This window comes from Nicotiana sylvestris, chromosome 11, assembly GCF_000393655.2.
Source record: "Nicotiana sylvestris chromosome 11, ASM39365v2, whole genome shotgun sequence".
In the NCBI taxonomy this organism is placed as follows: domain Eukaryota; kingdom Viridiplantae; phylum Streptophyta; class Magnoliopsida; order Solanales; family Solanaceae; genus Nicotiana; species Nicotiana sylvestris.
In genome coordinates this window covers 9,240,256-9,263,016 of record NC_091067.1, presented here as the reverse complement: position 1 = coordinate 9,263,016, position 22,761 = coordinate 9,240,256, and the positions used below count along the sequence as shown (strand labels likewise).

General features: G+C 34.0%; 2 protein-coding genes and 1 long non-coding RNA gene across 3 annotated transcripts; 2 read left to right on the top strand and 1 right to left on the bottom strand.

Moving 5' to 3' along the window:
* Positions 1–7,644: 7,644 nt before the first annotated feature.
* Positions 7,645–12,718, top strand: LOC104237766 (bHLH transcription factor RHL1-like). The gene is made up of 7 exons (XM_009791987.2): positions 7,645–8,185; positions 8,299–8,391; positions 8,494–8,670; positions 8,780–8,845; positions 10,099–10,164; positions 10,379–10,447; positions 12,119–12,718. Exons 1-7 carry the CDS (start codon positions 7,733–7,735, stop codon positions 12,524–12,526), a joined length of 1,332 nt encoding a protein of 443 aa, XP_009790289.1. The 5' UTR covers positions 7,645–7,732; the 3' UTR covers positions 12,527–12,718.
* A 4,165-nt stretch (positions 12,719–16,883) lies between these two features.
* LOC138880718 (uncharacterized) lies at positions 16,884–19,803 on the top strand. The gene is made up of 7 exons (XM_070160892.1): positions 16,884–16,964; positions 17,081–17,210; positions 17,474–17,678; positions 17,840–18,147; positions 18,219–18,389; positions 18,557–18,645; positions 19,360–19,803. The coding sequence occupies exons 1-7, from the start codon at positions 16,884–16,886 to the stop codon at positions 19,801–19,803; spliced, it is 1,428 nt and encodes a 475-aa protein (XP_070016993.1).
* A 428-nt stretch (positions 19,804–20,231) lies between these two features.
* LOC138882279 (uncharacterized) lies at positions 20,232–22,428 on the bottom strand. Its single transcript, XR_011403759.1, has 2 exons — positions 21,263–22,428; positions 20,232–20,672 (listed from the first exon to the last, which is right to left on the bottom strand). It is a non-coding gene; the product is annotated as an uncharacterized lncRNA (long non-coding RNA).
* Positions 22,429–22,761: the final 333 nt, after the last annotated feature.

Genomic DNA, 22,761 nt, shown 5'->3' with positions numbered 1-22,761 from the left:
GACCAGCAATGTTATTCGACATAGTACTATCGTTTATCATCTCGAGGGTTGTACCCTCAATCTCTGAACAAAGAGGGCTGAGGTCAAGGACTATTTCCTCGGTGTTTACAAGAGGATTACGATCCATTGGCATAGCAATAATCCTGGAGCCTCCTTCCAACCTCGCCTCGAGTTGAGTGAGTCCCTCATCGATCATCCTCAACTCGTCCAGGTCCATATCGGAGCCAGATTTGACGTCCTCTTCAGTAGTGGCCTTGTCTCGGTTATTAGCCACAAAGGGGACATCTGTTTGCCACCCTAGATGATGAGGCCTTCTCTTGCCTCGAAAGTGCGAGGTCGTCATCATGCATCCTTCCCTCGACTGTCTCCCCAAGTGAGGGACCTCATGTTCATCTCCTCCAAGTGCGGGACCTCGGATCCCACCTCAAGGCTCTCTCCAACATGTACTATGGTCGTCTTTCGAAGAACAAAGTCACATTCTTCCAAGTCGACAGCTACTGGCCTTTGTCCACTCGCATCTATGGCTCTTCTCTTACAAGGTATTAGACTACTTTCATCAGGAGAGATATCATCGTCCTCATCAATCAGTGAAAGGAGTTGAGGAGCAGAAGCAGAGGACGGAACAGGGGTGGGTTCTTGGACTACAGCGGCCGAAAAAGGGGTCGGCACAGAAGCGACAGTACTCACAATAGGGTTAGAAACCGAAAGGGCATCAGCCTTCCTCTGAAAGGATGGCACCGGTTCCCGACTCCTTCTAGAAGACCCCCTACCTAAGAAGGAAGAAACGTCGAAGTCAGCAAAATGAGTCGGCATACTACAAAAATGGAACGACCACGTTCAAATAAGGAAAGTTACTTGTTGAAGGAAGAGCCGGTCTAAACTTCTTGTTGAAGCTCGGGCAGGCATGGATCCCTACGATGTGGGGGAGGATTTGCTCAACCCAGTCAAAAATGCACATTACTAGAATGGGAGGTTGAGTGTTGGCTACAAAAAAAAGTCTTTCAACTAACTCCTAGTAAGTAAAGAACGCTAACAAAAAAAAAAGAAACGAGCACTTACATGTGTAATTCCAAGGCTCTAGGAAGCCATCAACGTTAGTCACCACATCCTCGTTCCTAACATAGAAAAGACTGAGCCAGAATTGGCGATTGGCCTTATCGTCCATCTTTACCACCAAACACTTGCCTCCACGATAGCAAAGATTCAACATCGTCCTCCTATATAAGCTATGGGCGAAGAGGTGGACCAAATGTTGTAGCATCAATCTGAACCTGGCCAGCTCGACAAATTTGGTCAGCATTCTAATAATTTTGTAGACATACGGCGCAAGCTAAGCATGGCAGACGATGTAGTGATGATAAAATTCCTCCAACAATGGAAGGAGAGGTAACGAATAACCGATGAGGAAAGGATAAGCGTATAAAGCACAGTATACGGGGCGATGAACCTGTACTACCTCCCCACCAGCTGGGATTAATTCAACATGGTTTGGAAGGCCGAATTTGGCCTTGAGTTCCGCCAATTCCTTCGGTGTCCATGTCGATTGAAAGACTCTAGGCGCGACGTCAGGTAATTTGGTGATATCAGACCTAGCGTCGAGATTGCAGTGGATTATTTTCTCCACTAACAGGAATGCTTCATCATCAACAACGGCGGAAGCACCCTCCCCGTGAGGGGAAAACACAACTGCCAAAGGAGGAATAAGGCTCCCCTCACTAGCGTTTGATGGTAAGTCAGACATAGTGTAGTAAAGAGGAATAACTAGCAGGAGAGAATGGAGATAGAGTGAGGAAGGAAGTTCAAAGAAGAAAAGGGCAAGAAGGATGGTGCTCTGGAAAGTTAGGAGAAGAAAACTTCAAACTCAAGTCCAAAAACCTCAATTTATAGAGATCATGGCCCTAAACTCAAAAGCAGCTCGTCATAATTGGTACCGAAATCGAAATGGCAAATCCAGCAAGGGTCACACGTGAATCGAGGCAACACATCGGAAATATGTGTCATAAAAATGTTTGGTGCCATGACGTCATTATGTTCCTTGGACAAGATAACTCCAACAAATCGCCCGGAAAACTAGAGGTATTTGAATTTTGCGGCCCACAGAGGGCCACGTGTCCTGCTCGACACACAACGATTACGACTCTTGCAGCTTATTCAATAAGTTCGACTGAAAATGAAATTATCCGCTCATTAAGCTCACCTGTGAGGATGACCTCAATAAGCAAAGGGACTAACTGTATGAGTCAAAAATTATCTCTAATATGATTAATCATGTTAGTAAGGAGGCATTCACAGGCTGCCATGTGTCACCAATGCGACTCCAATAAAAGCCTACCCAAGGTCGAAGTGGTTCTAGAAATAATGAAGGTTGCAGTCGAAGAGTCAACAAGGATCAAAGGAGTCAACAAAGATCAAGTTGAGGTCAAACATCCTTGAGAGAGTTATAAACGGCTAGTTCCAAGATAGGATTAAAGAGAATATTCTCTGTACCTGTACTATTAGCGTTTCTAGGAACATGTTCCCTATAAATAGAAAGAGACATAATGATAGTGGGGAGGAGATATCCATTTGTAAAAAACACTGTGAATACAAAAAACAACCTTTTATGAAGATTCTTATCTATTCTTTCCGTCAGATCCAAGAACAACCTCAACGTTTAAAGGCTCATCAATCATTCATGATTGTTAGAAAGAATATTCATAGATCTCACTCCTTTTTGGGTGATTCACACGTTTTTATTTACTTAAATATCATTTATTACCATTTATTGCTATTTAATGCTATCTTCTATCTTTTTGGGTCATTGAACTCTGTTGTTATTGCTCACATTCATTACCGATCGGTCAAATACATATTTTATTTGTCATAAAATCGATAACTTAGTCTTGAGGATATTATTATTAGCTAAGATTGACCCTTCTTTATTAAAATCTAATTGGTTGAACCAAAATCTATATTTTTTATCAAACAGTACGTCGTCGTCGAGTCCAAAAGCGTGCAAATTATGTGAAATTGTTATACCTTATAAAAAATTTAATTTTTCTCTTTTATTACGAGGTGAAATTCGCTTTAAGATGTCATGGTGTATCTCTTCACCTAGAAGCTTGCCAAGCATTTTCTTTGACATACCCTCGTTAGGAATTTAGAGTATTAGCAAATTTTAACTTGTGATTAATAACAAGTTAGTTTATAATTAACAGGGTACGATTTAATGCTTATCATAGAATTTACATCTTATTATCGGCCTTCTTGTGTGAATATCTTTATGATGCGAATACATAAAATATAAAATCTTCTTGAATCACTTTTAAACCTCACTTTACTAAGAAGCTTATTAATTATAAGTTTAATTTCTATCTGTACTAGTGAACCAACGCACAACCTACCCCCATGAAAAATGATTATATATATATTGGGGTTTGGAATTCGAGCTGCAATTAAGATCATAATCTGTTTGCAGGATGCCCGACAAAAGAACCATAAGTTTTGAATAAAATACTCGTACGTTGTAATAATCTAAATAAGAAGTAAACACAATATTGCCTTAACGACCAACACAAAAGTCACAATTCCTTAATCCAGGACATCTTACTTACTTGATATTTGTGTACATAGAGCCATGTTCATTGTATTCAACACTGAGATCTTTAAAGACAAAACGAATCATATCAAAAGCTTAACGTATGAGAAGATCAAGATCTCATTATTTGTTGTGATGGATCTTGCGAGCCATGCATGTTTCGTGCCCAGTGGACGATCTAGAATTTAAATTTTGAAATACATATATATAAAGTTGAAGCTCGAAGCACGGAGTTTTGCCAAACGTGTGAAATTATTATTAGATTGTCATCTTTATACAGTGGCGGAGCCACATTACACTAAGGGGTGTTGACAACCCTTCACCGAGAAGTTATATTGTGCAGACTGGCCAAAATCTCTCTCTCTCTCTCTCTCTCTCTCTCTCTCTCTCTCTCTCTCTCTCTATATATATATATATATATATATATATATATATATATATATATATATATATATATATATATGGTCGAAATCGGAGAGCTCGATTTCGAAGACTTGCTCATACCCCGAGCTCGAGTTCGGGAAGCTCGAAGTGAGAATCGAGCCTGGCCTGGATGTGCGCACCTCGAGAAGCAAATCGGAGACCCGTCATGATCTGCCTCGAGGGCAGTACAATTTCGATGACACTTAAGAAAGAGCGGGAATTTCTCAAGGACACGTGGATCAGGGCATAAATTATGGGATAAGATTTGTACGAAATAGTACAAGTCCGTACTAGGTTGTTATACATCTGCAATAGAATTCTTTACCATAATTGGAAATGTACCATATTAGGGTTTTTCCCTCCTATATAAAGAGGGCCCAATCATTTGTAAGAAAAATGTTATTCACTATAATAGAATATTCTACTCTGCTTTCCCGTTTACTGTGCTCAACAATTGTTCTTCAGCTTTATCATTTTTACTTTATTGTTCATACTTTATTGGTTCTTAGCTCGCCTCGAGGCCCCTGAGACAATCGAGCTCGAGGCCCCTATTGTTCTAATAATACTGGTTTGGTTCATCAATTCTTCTTACTTAAGCTTAGTATTACTTGTACATTCACTAGTATTGGAATAAATCACATATCTTTAAAACTACAATTTATCTTTAATTGTTACTCACATTTTTCAAGGTAAACAATATATATTATGTTGAATCATCTTAACTTCTTTATATTTTAACAACCCCTCTAATTTCTCTATTTGGGGGCAATTATGTACTGTTTTAATCTCCTCTTCCCATTTCATAAATATGGCACCATTTATTTGATAGTCAAATAATTTTTTGACTACAATTTTTCAAGCATTTTTAGATGGTTGTAATCAGAAGTGATTTAGGGTGTTACTTACCGAGGACATGATAAGAGGTGTGGAGGTCGAGAATTAGGTTAGAGGGCTAGTAGATAGTCGAGCATTTTTATTTTTCATACCAACAATATTAGTGTTAGTCTTGTATTATATTATTCTTACATTTCTATTACTACATATATAGTTTATTTCGTTTCGTTCTTTATTATCTTGTTGTTATTATTATTGTTTGTTACTAATGCTTTCTTTTCATCTCTCTTTGAGCCGACGGTCTTGTTTAACCAGAAAATAGGAATTTCAGTCAAAGCTTAATTTTAGAAGAACTCGGGTTACTGATAATTAAATATTGAACAAATAAGGAGAATTGACTTAAACGATATCTGAGTAAGTAAAAGAAAGCAAAGTAAATCAGTGTATTCCAATAATATTCTGTGTCCTTTACAAATGTTATTTCTCTCTTTTTATAGCTATTTCTAAGTAATACATTTCTTTCCTCTCATAACAAAGCCATTATGAGTAATTAATGGCATTAATGTAACGTTATAATTGGCAATCATAACTGTTTCGTGAAGATTCTATAACGTTTTCTCTCATTGATTCTCATTAATTACAGATAATACGTATTTGTACTTTTTGCTATATAGGTTCACTCCTCCGATGTCTCTTCGAATTACCAAGAGGTCCGAGTAACAGTTCCTTCCTGTTTCTTGAATCTTTGCCTGTACCTGTTAAAGCTCGTGTCTTTTCGAATATTCTTTGCCAGTTGTCTTTCATTTATTGATCCATGTGTCTTGGTGTGTCAGCATCTAATTAATATCAAATGTTAACTTGATTTTTCCCAATACAGGTCTATCGAAAACAGTCTCTCTACTTTTTCAAGATTGAGTTAAGGTTTAAGTAAATACTACCCTTCCTTACTCCACTTATAGGATTATATTGAATTTTTTGTTGTAGAAGTAATTTATAGTATTTCTTAAGAGTATAAAAATATCAGCGCCTAAATTTATATATACTGGCAGTTACATTGACATTGGTATTCTAAACTCATTCTTTCCTTATGGTACAAAGTTATATTTCATTTTTTGGATACAATAATAAATACAGTAGCACCCATCTAATAAAGTAATATTTTATATCTAATCACCTCTTAGTTTTTATGGTAAAATGATCAGAAATTAACATATTTCTATCTTCTAAAAGTTGAAATTCATGGATCAAAACCACAAAAACCTAAATCAACTATCGATAAGTTATATTCTCTTATTAAGAACAAAAAGAAAATTAATAGGAAAACTTCTCGCGTGGAACCTAGTAATAAAACTAACTCAAACGAAAACTATTTATACTTTAACAAAATTAATTGTTTCTGTATCATAGTTTTATTTTGAAGTAACTCCAAATGTAAATTTTTTTACGTGACTTAAGAAAGTTAAAAGCCCGAGTGACTTTCACTGCGGGAAGGTTAAAAATGACAATCTGTACAAGATAGAAAGCGAAAATCTAGTGAAACTGGCCGACCATATATATATATATATATATATATCCAGATTTTACAGTTTTTTTTTTGGTAATTTAAATTCACAAGTTTTATCTGAAAGTGTTCTTCAATCATCTTTATAAGAATTTAAGTTTTATATGTCAATGGTGTCAAAAATATTTATAGAATTATGTCATTTATTAAGTAATTAAAAGTAAAATATTTGGTTAACATTATCGGGTGCTGAGTAAAATAATAACTAACTTGCCATCACAATTAAAATTTACCAATAACGTAACAGAACCTCGACACTACCCTACATATAACTTGAATCTTCTTAACCTTGTGTTTCAATGACTCAAACGCCATGGGCCGAGTTATAAGCTCGTTTGGCCAAGTTGCAAAAATCAGTTTATTTTGAGAAGTTCTTTTTTTTAAAAATGCTTTTCTCAAAAGTACTTTTGGTAAGAAGCAGTTTGTGTTTGGCTAATTAGTTTGAAAAACATTTCTGAGCAGCAATTAGTGTTTGGCCAAGCTTTAAAAAACTGCTTCTAAGTGTATTTTTCTCAAAAATGCTTCTCAAAAAAGTGATTTTGGAGAGAAGCTATTTTTTCCTGCTTCTCCAAAACTGCTTCTGCTTCTCCTCAAAAACACTTTTTTTTCCTTCCAAAAGCTTGGCCAAACACCTCAATTTTTGGCCCAAAAAAAGCATTTTTGCTTGACCAAGCAGGCTATTAGTCTTGCGGTTGCGGGTTCGACGGAATGAGTTCAGGTTGTGGAGAAAGAGAGGGCCTTTTAAATCGATCTGAACTATTAGCTTTCGTCTAGATCATGTTTATATTTTAAGAAATTCATTGAATATACAAATTAGAACCCAATATTTTGAAATAATTAAAATTTTGAACACATAAACTTCAAATTTTGACTTCAAAACTAATTAACAAAAATAATCATTTAATACTAGTACACAGTCAAACCTCTCTATAATAGTCTTATTTGTGCTAGATTTTTTTTAACTGTTATAGCAAAATGTTGTTATAGTGATACTATAACATAGTTTGGAAATTGATTCTATAAAAATCTTGACTTTTATAGCGAATGATTATTATAGAACTGATATTGTTAAGAGATGTTTCATTATAATTAGTTTTTTTTAATACTTAGCAGTATTTCTTTTTCATCCTTGTTGACGAAGTGGGAGGTAGAAATTGAGAGGGGTTGGGGGTGGGGGGTGGGGGGGTTTTGAAATCAACACATACAAACGACCTATATAAACAACATTCCGAAACCAAAACATATGATTCATTTATGTCTTCTATTTTTCTCTCTTCTCCACAGAATCATCTCTTTCTAAATTGAGTCATACCTGCACTCAAGCTACTAAAGATATAATGCAAGCCATGAACCAGTACGATCCGACGTCGTCTCACGACGATTTCCTCGACCAGATTCTCTCTTCCGTTCCTTCTTCTTCACCTTGTTGGCCAGACCTTTCCAAATCCTGGGACCCACACCACCACCACCTCTCTCCGCCGCTGCCGCCTAACCCTAGCTCCGGCGATGACCACCAGCCTCCTCCTTCTAATCCTCTTCAGCATTTCCAATATGACGACCAGTCTTCTTCTTTCCTTGCTGCCAAGCTCCGCCAGCACCAGATCACTGGTGGCGGTGGCGGTGGTGGCGGCACTGTAGCAGCTGCTAAAGCACTTTTGCTCCAGCAACAACTTTTACTTTCCAGAACACTCGCCGGAAACGGCCTTAGGTCTCCGACTGGAGCCTCCGGTGACAACGGCTTCCTTAACATGCTCGGTAATGGTGACCAAAACGACGGCGTCGGAAATCCGGTGAGTTTCATTTTTTTTTCCGCAGTAAATTCAATCATATTTATGACTTGTAAATGTTTTTAACAAATTTTCCTAATTATTAAACCATTAAGTAATTACGTCATTGATTACAGGCTAATGACAGTTCCGTTCAAGCTCTTTTCAACGGATTCACTGGATCTCTTGGTCAAAACTCAAGTCAACCTCAACATTTTCATCATCCTCAGGTCCATACACAATTTTACATGCATATATACATACAGTCTCATATTTTATTACTATAAACTGTTTAACGATAATTTATTTATACATTATTTTCGAAATTATAGGGAGGAACGATGCAGGCGCAGAGTTTCGGAGCTACGGCAACGGTGCCGGCGATGAATCAAACTCCGGCAGCAAGTGGTTCAGCTGTTGGAGGTACAACGCCGGCGGCACAGCCAAAGCAACAGCGAGTGAGAGCTCGTAGAGGACAAGCAACTGATCCTCACAGTATTGCTGAACGAGTAAGCTTTAATTACAGTTTTACCCCTTTCGATTTTTCGGATTTTTTACGTGTTTGTTATGTTCAGTTTTCTGATTCCGAAATTTCTGGGTTTCTGTTTTTGTGGGCAGTTACGTAGAGAGAGAATTGCAGAGAGAATGAAGGCTTTGCAGGAGCTGGTACCCAATGCCAATAAGGTAATTTCACCCTCCCCAAGTAAATTAAAATCTAATTAATTTTAATTTAATCATTAATTATCCGATCATTACTTTGATTAAATTATCATTAGTTCCATAAATTAGAAATTTAATCATATAATAAACTGTAACTGTTCTGGGTGTAACTCTACTATTTGTCGTCCCATGTGCCTGATGGATATCATAATCTTCAAGTGGACACGTGTTGAAATATTAGGGCGAGTAGAAAGTGTGTGAGGAGAATATTGTAAATTTGTATTTCTTTCCGTGCGTACTTGAAATTGAAACTGGAAAAGAGATTCTCCCGGGGATTGCTGATAGTTACCGCATCTAATCTAATTTAGCATTTGTTTATTGTCTGTTCATATTACTATAGCACAAATTATTCTCTACTCTTAAATAATTTAATAAAATTACCTTCACAAGATATTTATATCAAATTATATTAATTTGATAATTTAATGAGGTGGGAATATTTATTATTCCATCTGTTTCAAAAGTATGAACCTACTATTATTTGGGGAATGAAACAAGATTTTCTTATTTATATTTTTGCAAATAGTTTTTAATATTTCCAATTGTTAAATATTAGTATAATTTATAGTACTTTTTATTTAGTTTCTATGTATATATAAATTTTATTTCAAAAAAAATTTATATCTGAATTCACACTGAAAATTAATCAATTTAATATTCGTACTCCAAATAAGTTCGAACAAATTAAGATGGAGGGCGTCAAAAATTATGGTAAACAATGGAAGTTTATGTATAAACACATGTCAAGAATATATTAGTATGGTATAAACACTGTTGCCGGTAATTTTTCTCTAATAATGTTTTGCAGCCTCTGTTCATATTATCTGTATTTTAAAATTTTCGCACACCCCTTGAAAAAGAAATTACATAGCTTTAATCATAAGAGTTTTTATATAAACTACCTTTATTTTTATCTTAATTATCCAACTTAATTAATTATTTCACTAACTGAAATAGTAAAGATAAATTTAAGAGAAAAAAAAAAGTAACAAATATTTCATGTTTTTCTGAAACATCGAATATTTTAAAACACACAATTTGGCATTTGTGATCAGAGTGAGTATACTATATTGTTCATCACTTATTGTGTGTCGACATAATAAATTTTTGTGTGTTTTAAATTAATTTAAGAGAGAAAGTTAATATAAAATTGTATATGGTGTTTAAATTAATGGGATACTAACGTGATTGCGTTTGTTGGGGTTATGGAATGACAGACGGACAAGGCTTCAATGCTGGATGAGATCATCGACTATGTCAAATTCCTACAGCTCCAAGTCAAAGTACTACTACTCTCCGATTCTTTATTTTAATATTTTAATTTTGTTGTTTTAATTCTAAAGGATGCTTCCTTGTTGACAAATTGGATGGGAAATAATATTTTTAAATTATTTGGTGAATATGCTTCTTCTTTTTTTAATTGTAAAGAATTACTTTTGGTCAATTCCATGTGTTTTTGTGCTTCATTTTTGTTTTTATTTTCTGGTGTGAACTCAGGTTCTGAGTATGAGTAGATTGGGTGGTGCTGCAGCTGTTGCTCCCCTAGTTGCTGATATGTCCTCTGAGGTACATTATCATAACCCTTCTTGAAAATTTTCATTATTTTCACATGTAATCATTGAAATAATAGAATTGAACATTGCCAGCATCTTAGTTAATGTGAATAAAACTTCTTTCATCATCATCTTAATATTTGATCCAAGATAAAAGATGTTCATATGCTCATCATGAAATTTATAGAGACTTGGATAAGTTATTCTTGCAATTCACTAAGCATCCTTTTATTTTATAATCATATGGTATTCAAAAAGTATTGACCTGATTAATTCAGATTCGATCACTACCCCAAATGAGAAGTGCTTTCTTATCAGGAATTTCTCTATTCCCTAGGTTCGAACCCTCTAATTAAACAGTCAGAACCCCATCCATCCCAAATTTTCATGAATTAATCTTTTGTTTAAAAAAACAAAAGAAAAAAAAGAAAATGTGAGAGAGAAGTATCTTTGCGTAAGTCCTAAAAGGAAAATGCTCCTTACTTTGAAGTTTTTTCATTCTAGGCTCTAACTCAAAATTTCCATTAAGATTGTCTAAATCTTATTATCTCATCACACCCCAAATAGTTAGATATAATTACCCTAAAGAAAGTGAATACAAATGAAAAGGAAAAACAAGAAAATGTAGAGTTCGTCAACTTTTTGAGATAATAGCCAATGCCTATGTTGGATGGCTGTACCTATTGAGCTTTTCTATTTAAAGGAAAAACAACAGGAAATGAAAAGGGGAAATAGTACTACCAGAAAAAAGCATTACAATTCTTGAACAGACAATCCCCCCAAATACCATACCCCATTTCACCCTATTATCCTCTGTAATCTGTCTCTCTCAAATTCTCTGTCAGCACAATGCGACAAAACCAAAAAGTATCACGCGTGCCCACTTATGTTCCCCCTTCTGTCACTTTTTTCCAATTTTTCCCTCTCCTAGCAAAAAAAACCCTTTCCTTTTCTTTCCCTATTTTGGGACTTCATCTATTTTTTGAGAAGGAATTTTGAGACTTTATCTATAAACACGACATTATCGTTCAAGTAGTATACTTAATTTTATGTAAGCGATATTAATTGTTGTCTCAGTTTAATTCATAAATGAATTTCAAGTTTAGGAATATATTGGTTTTAAAATATTAAAATTAATCTAAATAGTTCCTCATCCAACCGTATAAACTAAAAATAGATACAAATGTATAATATATACATAATTTATGTATCCCAAATATGAAAAGTATACAATGAATTCGTTCAACTATTTGTGTGAAAATCCCTTTAAAATTTCACTTTCTATTTCATATTGGACATATATACTTTGTATTACTATTCTCATTCGATATCGCCATGTACTATATTCATATTATTATTTAGAAATATATATTTACACACATAAAAAGATTTTTTTGCTTGCAAAGTGGTGTCTGAGTAACACCTCTTTCTAAAGGATGTTTTTGCCGCTAATCAGTTTAAACTATCAGCATTATTTATTTTGTAATAGACCTTTTATTCGGACCCTGCACATAGCTAGATTAGTGCCTCGGATTGTTTTTTTTGTTAAGCTATAATTTGCAGCAGTTCTTCTTCTTATTATTATTATTATTATCATTATTAACGTTTACTTATAACTATCTTTTAGATAACTTAATCGTGTAATGTCATAAGTTAAGCTCATATAATAATTGGCTTGTTACAGGGAAGAGGAGAAGGAAATGGAGGAAGGGGAGGAAACGGAACGGCGTCGTCCTCAAACAATGACAGTATGACGGTAACGGAGCACCAGGTGGCTAAACTAATGGAGGAGGATATGGGTTCAGCAATGCAATATCTGCAAGGGAAAGGCTTATGCCTAATGCCAATTTCCTTAGCTACAGCTATTTCAACTGCCACGTGTCACTCCAGGAACCCCATGATCCCTAACGGCAACGGTGGCAACAACCCACTACTCGGCGGAGGAGGAGGCCCCGCCACCAACGGCGGTGGTGGCGAGGCTGGTGGACCATCCTCTCCTAACTTGTCGGTTTTGACTGTCCAGTCAGCCACGATTGGTAACGGCGGAATTGATCCCTCCGTTAAAGACGCTACTTCTGTTTCTGAAGCTTAAGAAGTTTGTTTGGAAGTTTTTTAACGGCGTTGACTGTTTCACTGACCCCCTTTTCTACGGAGAAAAAAGAAATTAAATGTGAAAATAGTGCGTGGCCATCAAAGTCAAGTCTACCAAAATAAGGGTCTTTTAGTCTTTATTTTTATCTTTTTTTCAATTTCATATGGAAAAAAAAAAAAAAAAAAAAGAGAACCAAGAACGATGCCGTATTTAGGTAGACTTGGTTGAAGTAAGCTTAACTTAAGCTAACAGCAGGAAATGCCAATGGAAATTAAGTACTCATGTTACTTTTAATCTTTTCTCCTTAATGATGATCCTTTGATTTCCCTGTTCTACTTAAGTTTTTCCTTAATGGAGTATTGTTTTGGATATATATATTATAGTGATGTTTTTATAATAGATGATTATCAATAATTACCAAATCCTGCATACTTTCTTGATCGAGTTGTTGTACGTAGCTTGCTTACTGCGATTTACTTCTTCAATATGACTGTGGTTGTTGTTCCCTAATTTACAAAAAAAAAAAAAGGAAATTAAAAAAGATGAATTAAGTTATGGAAATCAAGGATGGGAAAAATTGGGTGTTTGATTCTTTCTCATTTCACGGAAAAGGGTTGACAGCTTTGAGGGTTTACTTTATCCTTTCTCTTTTTCCTTCTTTTTTGCGACTAATCTGATTATTTTAGTATCTCTGTTTTTTGTACTTTTGGGAATTCATTTGCTTTGCTTTGTGGTATTCTATTGAATTAATTACTATCGTTACGGCTAATAAATAATAATTAATTCTAATACATAATTAACCCTCCTTTGACTTTAGAGAAAGAATTAATTCTACTTTAAAGAAGTCTCCTTTTGCTTTTATAGGAAGAGAAAGAATGAGAGAGTAAGTCATTGTGTCAAAGGCATTGAAAAAAATTGGAATTTTTGGTACTTCATGATGTTTTTCTTTTATGAGAAAGAAGTCAAATAACTTTGCTTTCTTTTCAGACAAAAGAAGGGAAAATAATACATTAGAAAATTGACAGAAATAAAGTACAATTCCTTAAATTTGGAAATTAAAACTTTGCTATAGACTGCAATAGGTGTACTATTATCTTTTAAATTCTTTGCTTCTGTCGGCAGGAAAACATGCTTCTCTTGCTTAATATTCATGCAAATGTCTTAATTTATGATTTCTACCCCTTTTTTCCTGTTAGGTTCAAGTCTTACTTTAAGATATTTTTTATCTTGCAATGTTTTAGACGTATCTTCAATTTATTCTCCTCCTTATTTCATAAAATGGTATGAATGGACCTTGAGCCTAAGGACTCATTTGGCCATAGATTTTGGCTATATTTTGGTAAATTCCTAAATCCCAACACCAGCAATAGCTGTTTTTGGGCCAAAATATCACTATTATATTTTTTAAAAATTGCCTAGAATTTTGTATTTTATAAAAGAGCCCACCATTTATTATTTTGTAATAATGTTACTTCGTCTTCTCGGTTATCTGATAGTGTATCATTAGGTTCACTATAAAAATGATAATTTTGTACTAAATTTATTTATGTTCAGGACTATGGTTTGCGATAATATAATGAATGTTATTGATAATGGTATTGTTGGGTATTTATAATAGTTTTTAGAAGTTGTGGGTACAAGTCATGTTTCATGTTTTTCCAAAATAAATTTGGGAAATATGTTTTGAAAACTGATGTCCAAACACATTTTCATCTTCAAACCAAACTTCACTCAAATCAGATTTTTCAAAATAAATTTGGAAATCTATGGTCAAATGCTAGTTAAGTGTTTAGCTTAACCCCAAAAGTTAGTTCAAAGGGTGAGGATTGCCCGAGCAGTATACAGAGTCAAAGGAACTCATCCATCTTCAATGTAGGATTCTATCAATCCTCGCACATCCAGACCTGCCAGCTAGCTAGAGCGTGAACAATCTATCATGCAGCCTGCATTAGAGGATTGACTCTGGCACCATGATAAGAATGGACTTTGGACCTAACTCAACCTAAAAACTAATTCAAAAAGTGAGAATTGTCCAAACCATATAAAAATTCCAGAAAACCCATCCATCTCCTGTATGACGTGAGATTCCATCATATATTTACCTATGGCTATTACCATGACAATAATATTGAGAATTAGGTTTCAGCGAAAATATTTTATTTTGAAAATCCTAAAGTTTCAGGGATCAAAATTTACATGTTAGCAAGAAATTGTATAAGGAGCCTAATACTCTCTATTGCGGAAATCATTAGTAAATATGCTTGGTATTTCAGAAAGAAATCTTATTTTCAAAGTTCCAAATTAAAGAAGGAAAATATATCATTTAAGCATGATTAAATGATAAAAAAAATTATATAAGTATTTTGTATCAATTGATTTAGTACAAATACCGAATTAAAATAAATTCTTTTCCTTCTTATCGACTAAAAAGTTCTTCTCCTAACATTATTTCATACGTGATAAACAATATTCATCCACTTGGTAAGTTATATATCATTAATTTTACTTGCATGAAATTACTTCTACCCTCCAATTCTAATATATTTTCGTTTCTTTTCGTTTTCGTACTTAAATAAATTTATGAAGTGATCGGATTCAAGTTTCTATATACGATCCATTAAAGTCTTGAAATAACTGTAAAAATTGTTTCCGTATAACATATAGGTCACAGGTTTGAATCATAAAAGCAGCCACTAATACTTACATTAGAGTAGACTGTCTACATAACATACTTAGAAGTGTGGCCCTTCCTCGAACCTTGCATAAATACGAAATACTTTATGCATTAGACTATCATTTTTAATCACTTTAACAACAACAACAACAACAACGACCCAGTAAAATTCTACTACTGGATCTGGGGAGGATAGTATGTACGCAGACCTTACCCCTACCCCAGTGAGTAAAGAGACTGTTTCTGAAAGACTATATGTTCAAAAAGACGAAAAAAACAATATCAGTACCACTAACAAATACCATAAAAAAATAAAAAAAAAATAATCACTTTTAAGAATTCCACAAATGGCATGGGACAAATTTTGACTGCTTCAGCATGCTGCTTTTAGTAATGGAATATGAATTGGACAAATAGATGGTTCCAAAATATAATTTATATGGCATGATATATGTGCTAAGTTTAGGCCAAGCAGTTGAAATATGTTGCTAAATGATATGGTCAAACTCAACTTAGTTATTTAGTCAACAAATATGATAACTTAATCACTTTAGGTCTTTGGCTTATTTACTTACTCTATTAGTTTCCAATACCTAATAATTGAGAATTATAATTGAGGATAAGTATGTTGGAACTCCAATATAATATGATGGAGTTCTAGCATAAGTACACTAGAACTCCAGCATAATATACTGCAGTTCCAGCAAGTATACCGGTCCAGCATAATATACTGGAGTTTGGAGCACCGGTGCTCCAGTCTCCAGTATATTATACTAGAGCCAGCAAAGTATACCGGTCCAGCATAATATGTTGGAGTTCATACACAGGTACACTGAACTCCAGTATATTATGCTGGACCGATCTCTGTTGCAGCAAAATAGTGGCTATTTTTTATTGACTTGGTAAACGCTAGCTATTTTTGAATGAGCGGTCCGAAAACTAGTTATACCGTGCTATTTTTACTATTTCTCCCCCTCCTCTTTCCAATTTCTAAATGAAATAGAAATTTCTTTTTAAAATAGAACCTACAACAACATCTCAGTAAAATCTTACTAATGGAGTCTGGGGAGAGTAGAGTGTACGCAGACCTTACCCCTACCTCGAAAAGATAGAGAGACTATTTTCAGAAGACCCTTCGCTCAACAGAAGAGACAATAATACCAAAAATGAAACCTTATTACCAAAAATGTGCATAGTTTCTAATTTACCCGCCCTGTCCACATTTTTTCTACAGTTATTATAGCAATCATTAAATACTAATTAATAGTAGCTAAATCTTCCTAATTTGTCGCGCTAAAATTCAGGAACAGAATCTTCTAAAGAGATTTGGCGAAAATCAGATCAAATCATATCACGAAAATCCTTTATCTTCAATTTATAATCAAATTCTGTTCTTCGATATTCTCACAATCTCTACAAATCAAAATCTCAGTTCGTCGAATCAGAAGCTCAATTTCAAATTATAGAAATCAGTTCTGCAAATCTCAGTTTGTCAACTTTTTCCCTCAATCCACTAATCAAAAAAGCGACAAAATATTCAACAAATTCAAGTCAAATTGTAGAAATCAATTCTGTCGATTCTCTGTTCTTCGTCTTTTTTTCTTAATCCGAAAAATCAAAAAAGCGATAAAATATTGAACAATACCTCAGCAACGACACGCAATCATATCCAAAATCCCAATCATGCTACATTTTAATGGCAATTGGGATAGCTATGGCAGATTTAGAGATTTTCAAGTTGATGGCATTGTGCTTGATGAGGATGTAAGTTACAGTATGTTGATTTCTACAATTGCAGAGTAATTAATGATTGATACTTTGGAAAAAATTGTAGAAATCAAATACATTGTGAATCATAATTGTCCTCCAATGGAGATTAGGAACAATATGGGGTTAGTGTGTATATGGAGACAAAAAAGGAGAATAAAAACTTAGGATCGTATCCGTTACTCATAAGTGTACGAGATTTCAATATGGAATTGGCTATTACAAATGAGAACACAAGTGCAGGTTTGTTATGTTTAAAATTCTATGAAAGTCTGATTTTACGATAATATCTACAAAATTCCTACATTTATCTACAAATAAACTACAAATCAGTTTTAGGATGTATAAAGCAGTATTGTTTTCATGCTTATCAACAAAATTACTACATTTATACTACAATTAAGCTACAATCCATGTTGAAAAAAAATTGACTACAAAATTTTCTATTCATCTACAAAGATTCTACAAAATTGTATATGACACTGTTTATCTTTATTTTTATGCAGGTTCGTCTGGGACAATACAGTTACTTGATATGCCAGTCTCTCCCGTCATAGAGGAATATCAAAATGAAATAATAACTGAAGGTACAAAAAGTGTTATCGAAGAAGGACAAGTGTATCAAGACAAGCGAACAATTGCAACTGCAATGAGGCACTATTATATCATGCACAAGTTCCAATTCAGGGTTAAAAGATCTAGCCACAAAGGGTATGAAGATATTAATTATGAAAAGACCTTTATAAACAGCATTTTCCTTGTGATATGTAGATGAAAAGTAGTTATATTTTATAGTGTGTTACTTTATGTTAAAACAATCATTTTGTTAAATCTACATTGATACCCTGTATTATAAATGTATTTTTTTGTAGTTACTGGCTCATATGCGTTGCAGAAAACTGTAATTGGCACTTCAAGGTAACATCAATTAATGATTCTGCAATGTTCAAGATCAGGAGTTTCAACCAACAACACACATGCACCTTAATGGATGATACATTCATACATCACAAACGTACTGCAATTGTAGTTGGTAGCATGGTCATGCCAAAGTATTGTGATCCTAAGACAGTTTACACACCAAAGGACATACAAACTGACATGTTGTCCCAACACGGAGTGAACCTAAGCTACATGCAAGCATGGAGGACACAGGAAAAGGCTTTACAGTTATTGAGAGGTCATCCGGCTGACTCCTACAATAAATTACCAAAATATTTTATATTCTTGAGAAGACGTATCCTGGTTCAGTTGTTAAATTGAAGAAGACAACAGATGAATGCTTCTTATATGCATTTGTTGCTCTTTGTACATCAATAAGTGGTTGGGAATATTGTAGACCAGTAGTAGTGGTTGATGGGACATTCTTAAAGACAGCCTACAGGGGGATTATGTTGACAGCAAGCACAATGGATGCAGCAGGTAAAATTGTAGTTATTTTGTAGGCAGTTTATAAATTGTAGATACATTATAGATATTTTGTGTGTGTGTGTGTGTATATATATATATATATTGTAGTTTATATGTATTTGTGTTTTCATATGCATTTTCAAATCTGTCAGTTAATTATTTTTTTACTAATAATGTAGGTACAATATTGCCTTTGGCATATGCTGTGGTTGATTCGGAAAATGACGCATCGTGGAAGTGGTTTTTTGAGCAATTCAAGCAAGCATATGTAAAATAACTTCAATGCGTGTTGTTTCAGATAGGAATGAGAGTATCCTGAAGGCAACATCAATTGCCTATCCGGGCGTGCCACACTACTCTTGCGTGTGGCATATTTGGACAAATATAAGGGCAAAGTTCAAAAAGGGTCATCTACAATTAAATGAATTGTAATTTGCTACAGCAGGATCATACACTCTGGATGAATTTAATGAAAGTATGTCGAAGATTGAAGAGATAGACCCGCATGTTACATCATACCTCTATGATATTGGCTATCATAGATGGTCAAGAGTACATGCAACGGTGAATAGAACTTGGACTATGACATCAAACATTTCTGAGTCGTTGAATGTTGTAACAAAAGAGGCAAGAGCTCTGCCAATATTTGACCTATTAGAGTATATGAGGACACTTCTTGAACGTTGGACGAAATAGAAATTATTGAAGGGAAAGGGTACTTTCACATACCTTGGGTACAAATCCAACAAAGAATTGGAGAAAAACAATACATTATCTCAGAAACTCAAGGTAAGATTTGTTTATTTGGTGCAGAAAATTAATTAATTAATATACATTGTTTCCGGATTGTAGATAAATTGTAGACAAAATATAGTTAATTTGTAGATTGTAGATAATTTGTATATATAATTGTAGATACATTGTAGATAATATATTCTTATGATTGTAAATATTTTTCTTTCTGTTTGTTATGCAATTATAGGTGAGGGCTTCAACAGATCATATCCATATTGTGATAGATGGTGTGAAGCGGTACATTGTGTGTCTTGAAAGCAAGAAATGTAGTTGTGACCAGTTCCAACTTGATGAACTTTCATGTCTGCATGCTTTGGCAGCTCTAAGGCACAGGAATGAAACTTATGAAAACTATTGCTCTCCGTATTACACAAGGGAGAGCCTGCTGCATACATATGAAATACCAGTAAATTCCCTTCTTGATGAAAGCAAATGGAATGTACCACAACATATATCTGATGAAGTAGTAAATCCACCTATGGGAGAGAAAAAGCAGTCAGGAAGACCTCAAAAGGAAAGATACAAAACATATGATGAACTAAAGTCAAAGAAGTACAAAGTGTCATGTGGCAACTGTGGAGGTGAAGGGCATAACAAAAGATCTTGCAAGAATGCACCCAAAAGGAAATAAATATCATGTAGTTAGAATAGTATTTTAAAATAATTGTTAGTATGTTCAAATTAACAGAATTTTGTGTGTAATCGTTTAAGTTTTGAAAGATCATAATGTAGTTAATTTCAATTTGTTTTTGTGTTTGTTAACATGTTTTTCTGTATTGTGTCAATCATCTACCTTCATTTTTTACATTCTGTACATAGCAGTTAATATTTATTATCTACAATATAACTACAAGTTAAAAAAAATTAATGTAACTTGAACTGACAGTTATATACAGAAAGTAAATACAACTGGAGGTGTTCCCTACAAATTATATACATATTCAACTATAAAATTATATACAATCTCAACATTCAGTGTTTCCAGATTGTGGATAATTTGAAGCTTTTTTTTTGTAGATAATTTGTATTCTAACAACATAATAACTACTTTTAAGATAATGAAGAACAAGTGATGTAAATATTAAACAACTGGAGATAAAGTCACCAAGTTATTTTCAAGTGAACTACTTAACTGGATAGACATTTACAAAATAAAAGGTCTGCTACAATAAAAACACAAAAAAAATGTTCAGAAAGTTATGTACTATACTTCTCCTACAAACTAGTATCAACTAAATTACATAGACATGACACTACTTCTTCTTTCTCTGAACTCTTGTTTTCTCATTCAATGCAGGTGCACCCTTCCTCCTTGCTAGTCTGCCTGTAACCTCACTTTCACTGATTGACCCATCTTCCTGCTTCTTTGTAGCATAGTCCCATAGGAGCGCTTCATAGCGTCTACGATGTTGGTCAATATCAGAAAGGTCTTCTGCGGGAATTGACAAATCTCCAAGGCTAACATACTCCGCAAATGTAGCAACAAATACAACACAATCGCTGCGGAAACGCAATTTTTTTTAAATATTTACCAAATAATTAGAAATAAAAAAAAAAGAATTAAATGCATAGAAAGAGAGAATAGATCTTTTATATCTACAATTTAAAGCATTTTCTACAAAAAGGCAGCAACAAAAGATAACTACAATTTTGCTTCAAATATTACAAGTTACCTAACAGTATAACTACAAAAAACTACAAAATATCTAAAACTATAAAAGCAGAACATCACAACTACAAATAATCTTCAAAATTAACACAATTAATCTACACTTGTCTAAAACACGTAGAACACAGATTTAACAACATAACTACAAATGATTACATAATATATACAATTTAAAGCATTTTCTACAAAAAGGCAGCAACGAAAGATAACTACAATTCTGCTTCAGATAGTTCGTAGTTACCTAACAGTATAACTACAATAAACTACAAAATATCAAAAACTATAAAGGCAAACATCACAACTACAAATAATCTTCAAAATTAAGACAATTAATCTACACTTGTCTAAAACACGTAGAACACAGATTTTACAATCCTAAACCAAACAAAAAAAATTAGAAACGAAACTAATAAATATTTACCTTCGCCAATGATTGGGTCAGAACAATTTTAGGGTATTTTTTTGAGTGTTTCTTCAGTTTTAGATTTTTCGAACCGGGAGACACCTTTGCTTTCTTTCCTGTTCGAAGATTAGGGACCTCTTCTACAAAGTCGTCGTCTACAGAAATCTCTTTTCCTTTTCGTTTGACTTGTTTGACTGGTGTAGAAATTTCTCCAGCATCTACATCGTGTTTTTGTTTGGTTCTTATCTCCGCTCTGATTTGTCGGGGAGAGGAACTATGAGTAGTCTCTGCAATTGCATGTGGAGATTTGCCTTGCTTTTTGGGTGATTTTGGGGATAAAACACCCAAATCAAAGGAGGGTATATCAGCTACTGCTGATTTTTTAGGACTCTTTTCGAAGCTTTGTTGTTCTTCATTGATGAACTTCAACTGGAATAAAATGGGGAACCAGTTTGTTTGAAGGGTTTCTTCAATTTTCTGTGATTTTAGAGGGAGATTGAGTGGTTTCAGAAGATGGAAAATGGTATAAGGAACGTGGGTATGGATAAAAAGAACGTGGGTACGGGGCTGAGGGTTTAGGAGAGAGAAAGTAAGGGATGAGTGGAGATACTGGAATTAAACGGAAATCCTTTATTTAAGGAGTAAAAAATATCTCATTAATTATACCATTAATTAATTATGGTATAGAAATGGTAATTTGGTATACTAAGTGTAATTAAATCAAACCTTAAACATTTAGTGTAAAAAGGTTTCCTATGTGGCATAGGAATGTAAAAATCTCTATCAGAAAAGAAATAAAAGAAAAGGCATGTAACAACAAAAGAAACCAGAAAGATAATAACAACACTGTAAGAGACAACAAATAAGTGAAAGGGCAATAACACAAAACTATGCAAAACAATAAAATAATGTGAACACAACATAGACCGCTAACAGACCTGGACAAAACTCTATCAGACTGCTCGGTACAAAGAGAGAAAACTCTCGAATACCCCCTAGCCTACAACCCTAATGCTCGACCTCCACACGTTCATATCAAGAGCCATGAAAATTAGACGAAGAAATAAATAAGAAAAGAACCTAAAGAGGATAAATATCTCTGTTGATCCCAAATATGAAGAAAAATAATGTTTTTAAAAAAAAAAATTGAAAAGGTTTCTTTCTTGTTATGACTTAAATAATATAAAAACTATAAAGAATTTCAAATAAAAAGAAGATTAATTAAGTTCAATGTTGGAAAGGGTTGAGTTTCGGCCCATTTTATATGGAAATACTTATGTTCCTAAGTTCCTAACCTAACAATTTGGATATTTGGTTGCACGTTCGCATAGAGGATTTGGTAATAGTTTCCAAAATTAGTATAATTACATGCTAAACACAACTATTTTTCATAAAGTAAAAGGCACTCCATGCTATTTAAGAAATTTTGATAATTTCATAAATATATTTTCCTAATAGTAAAACATTATTTTGTCAATACTCAAAGGAATTTCAAGTTCGTGTTTTAAGTCAGCTAG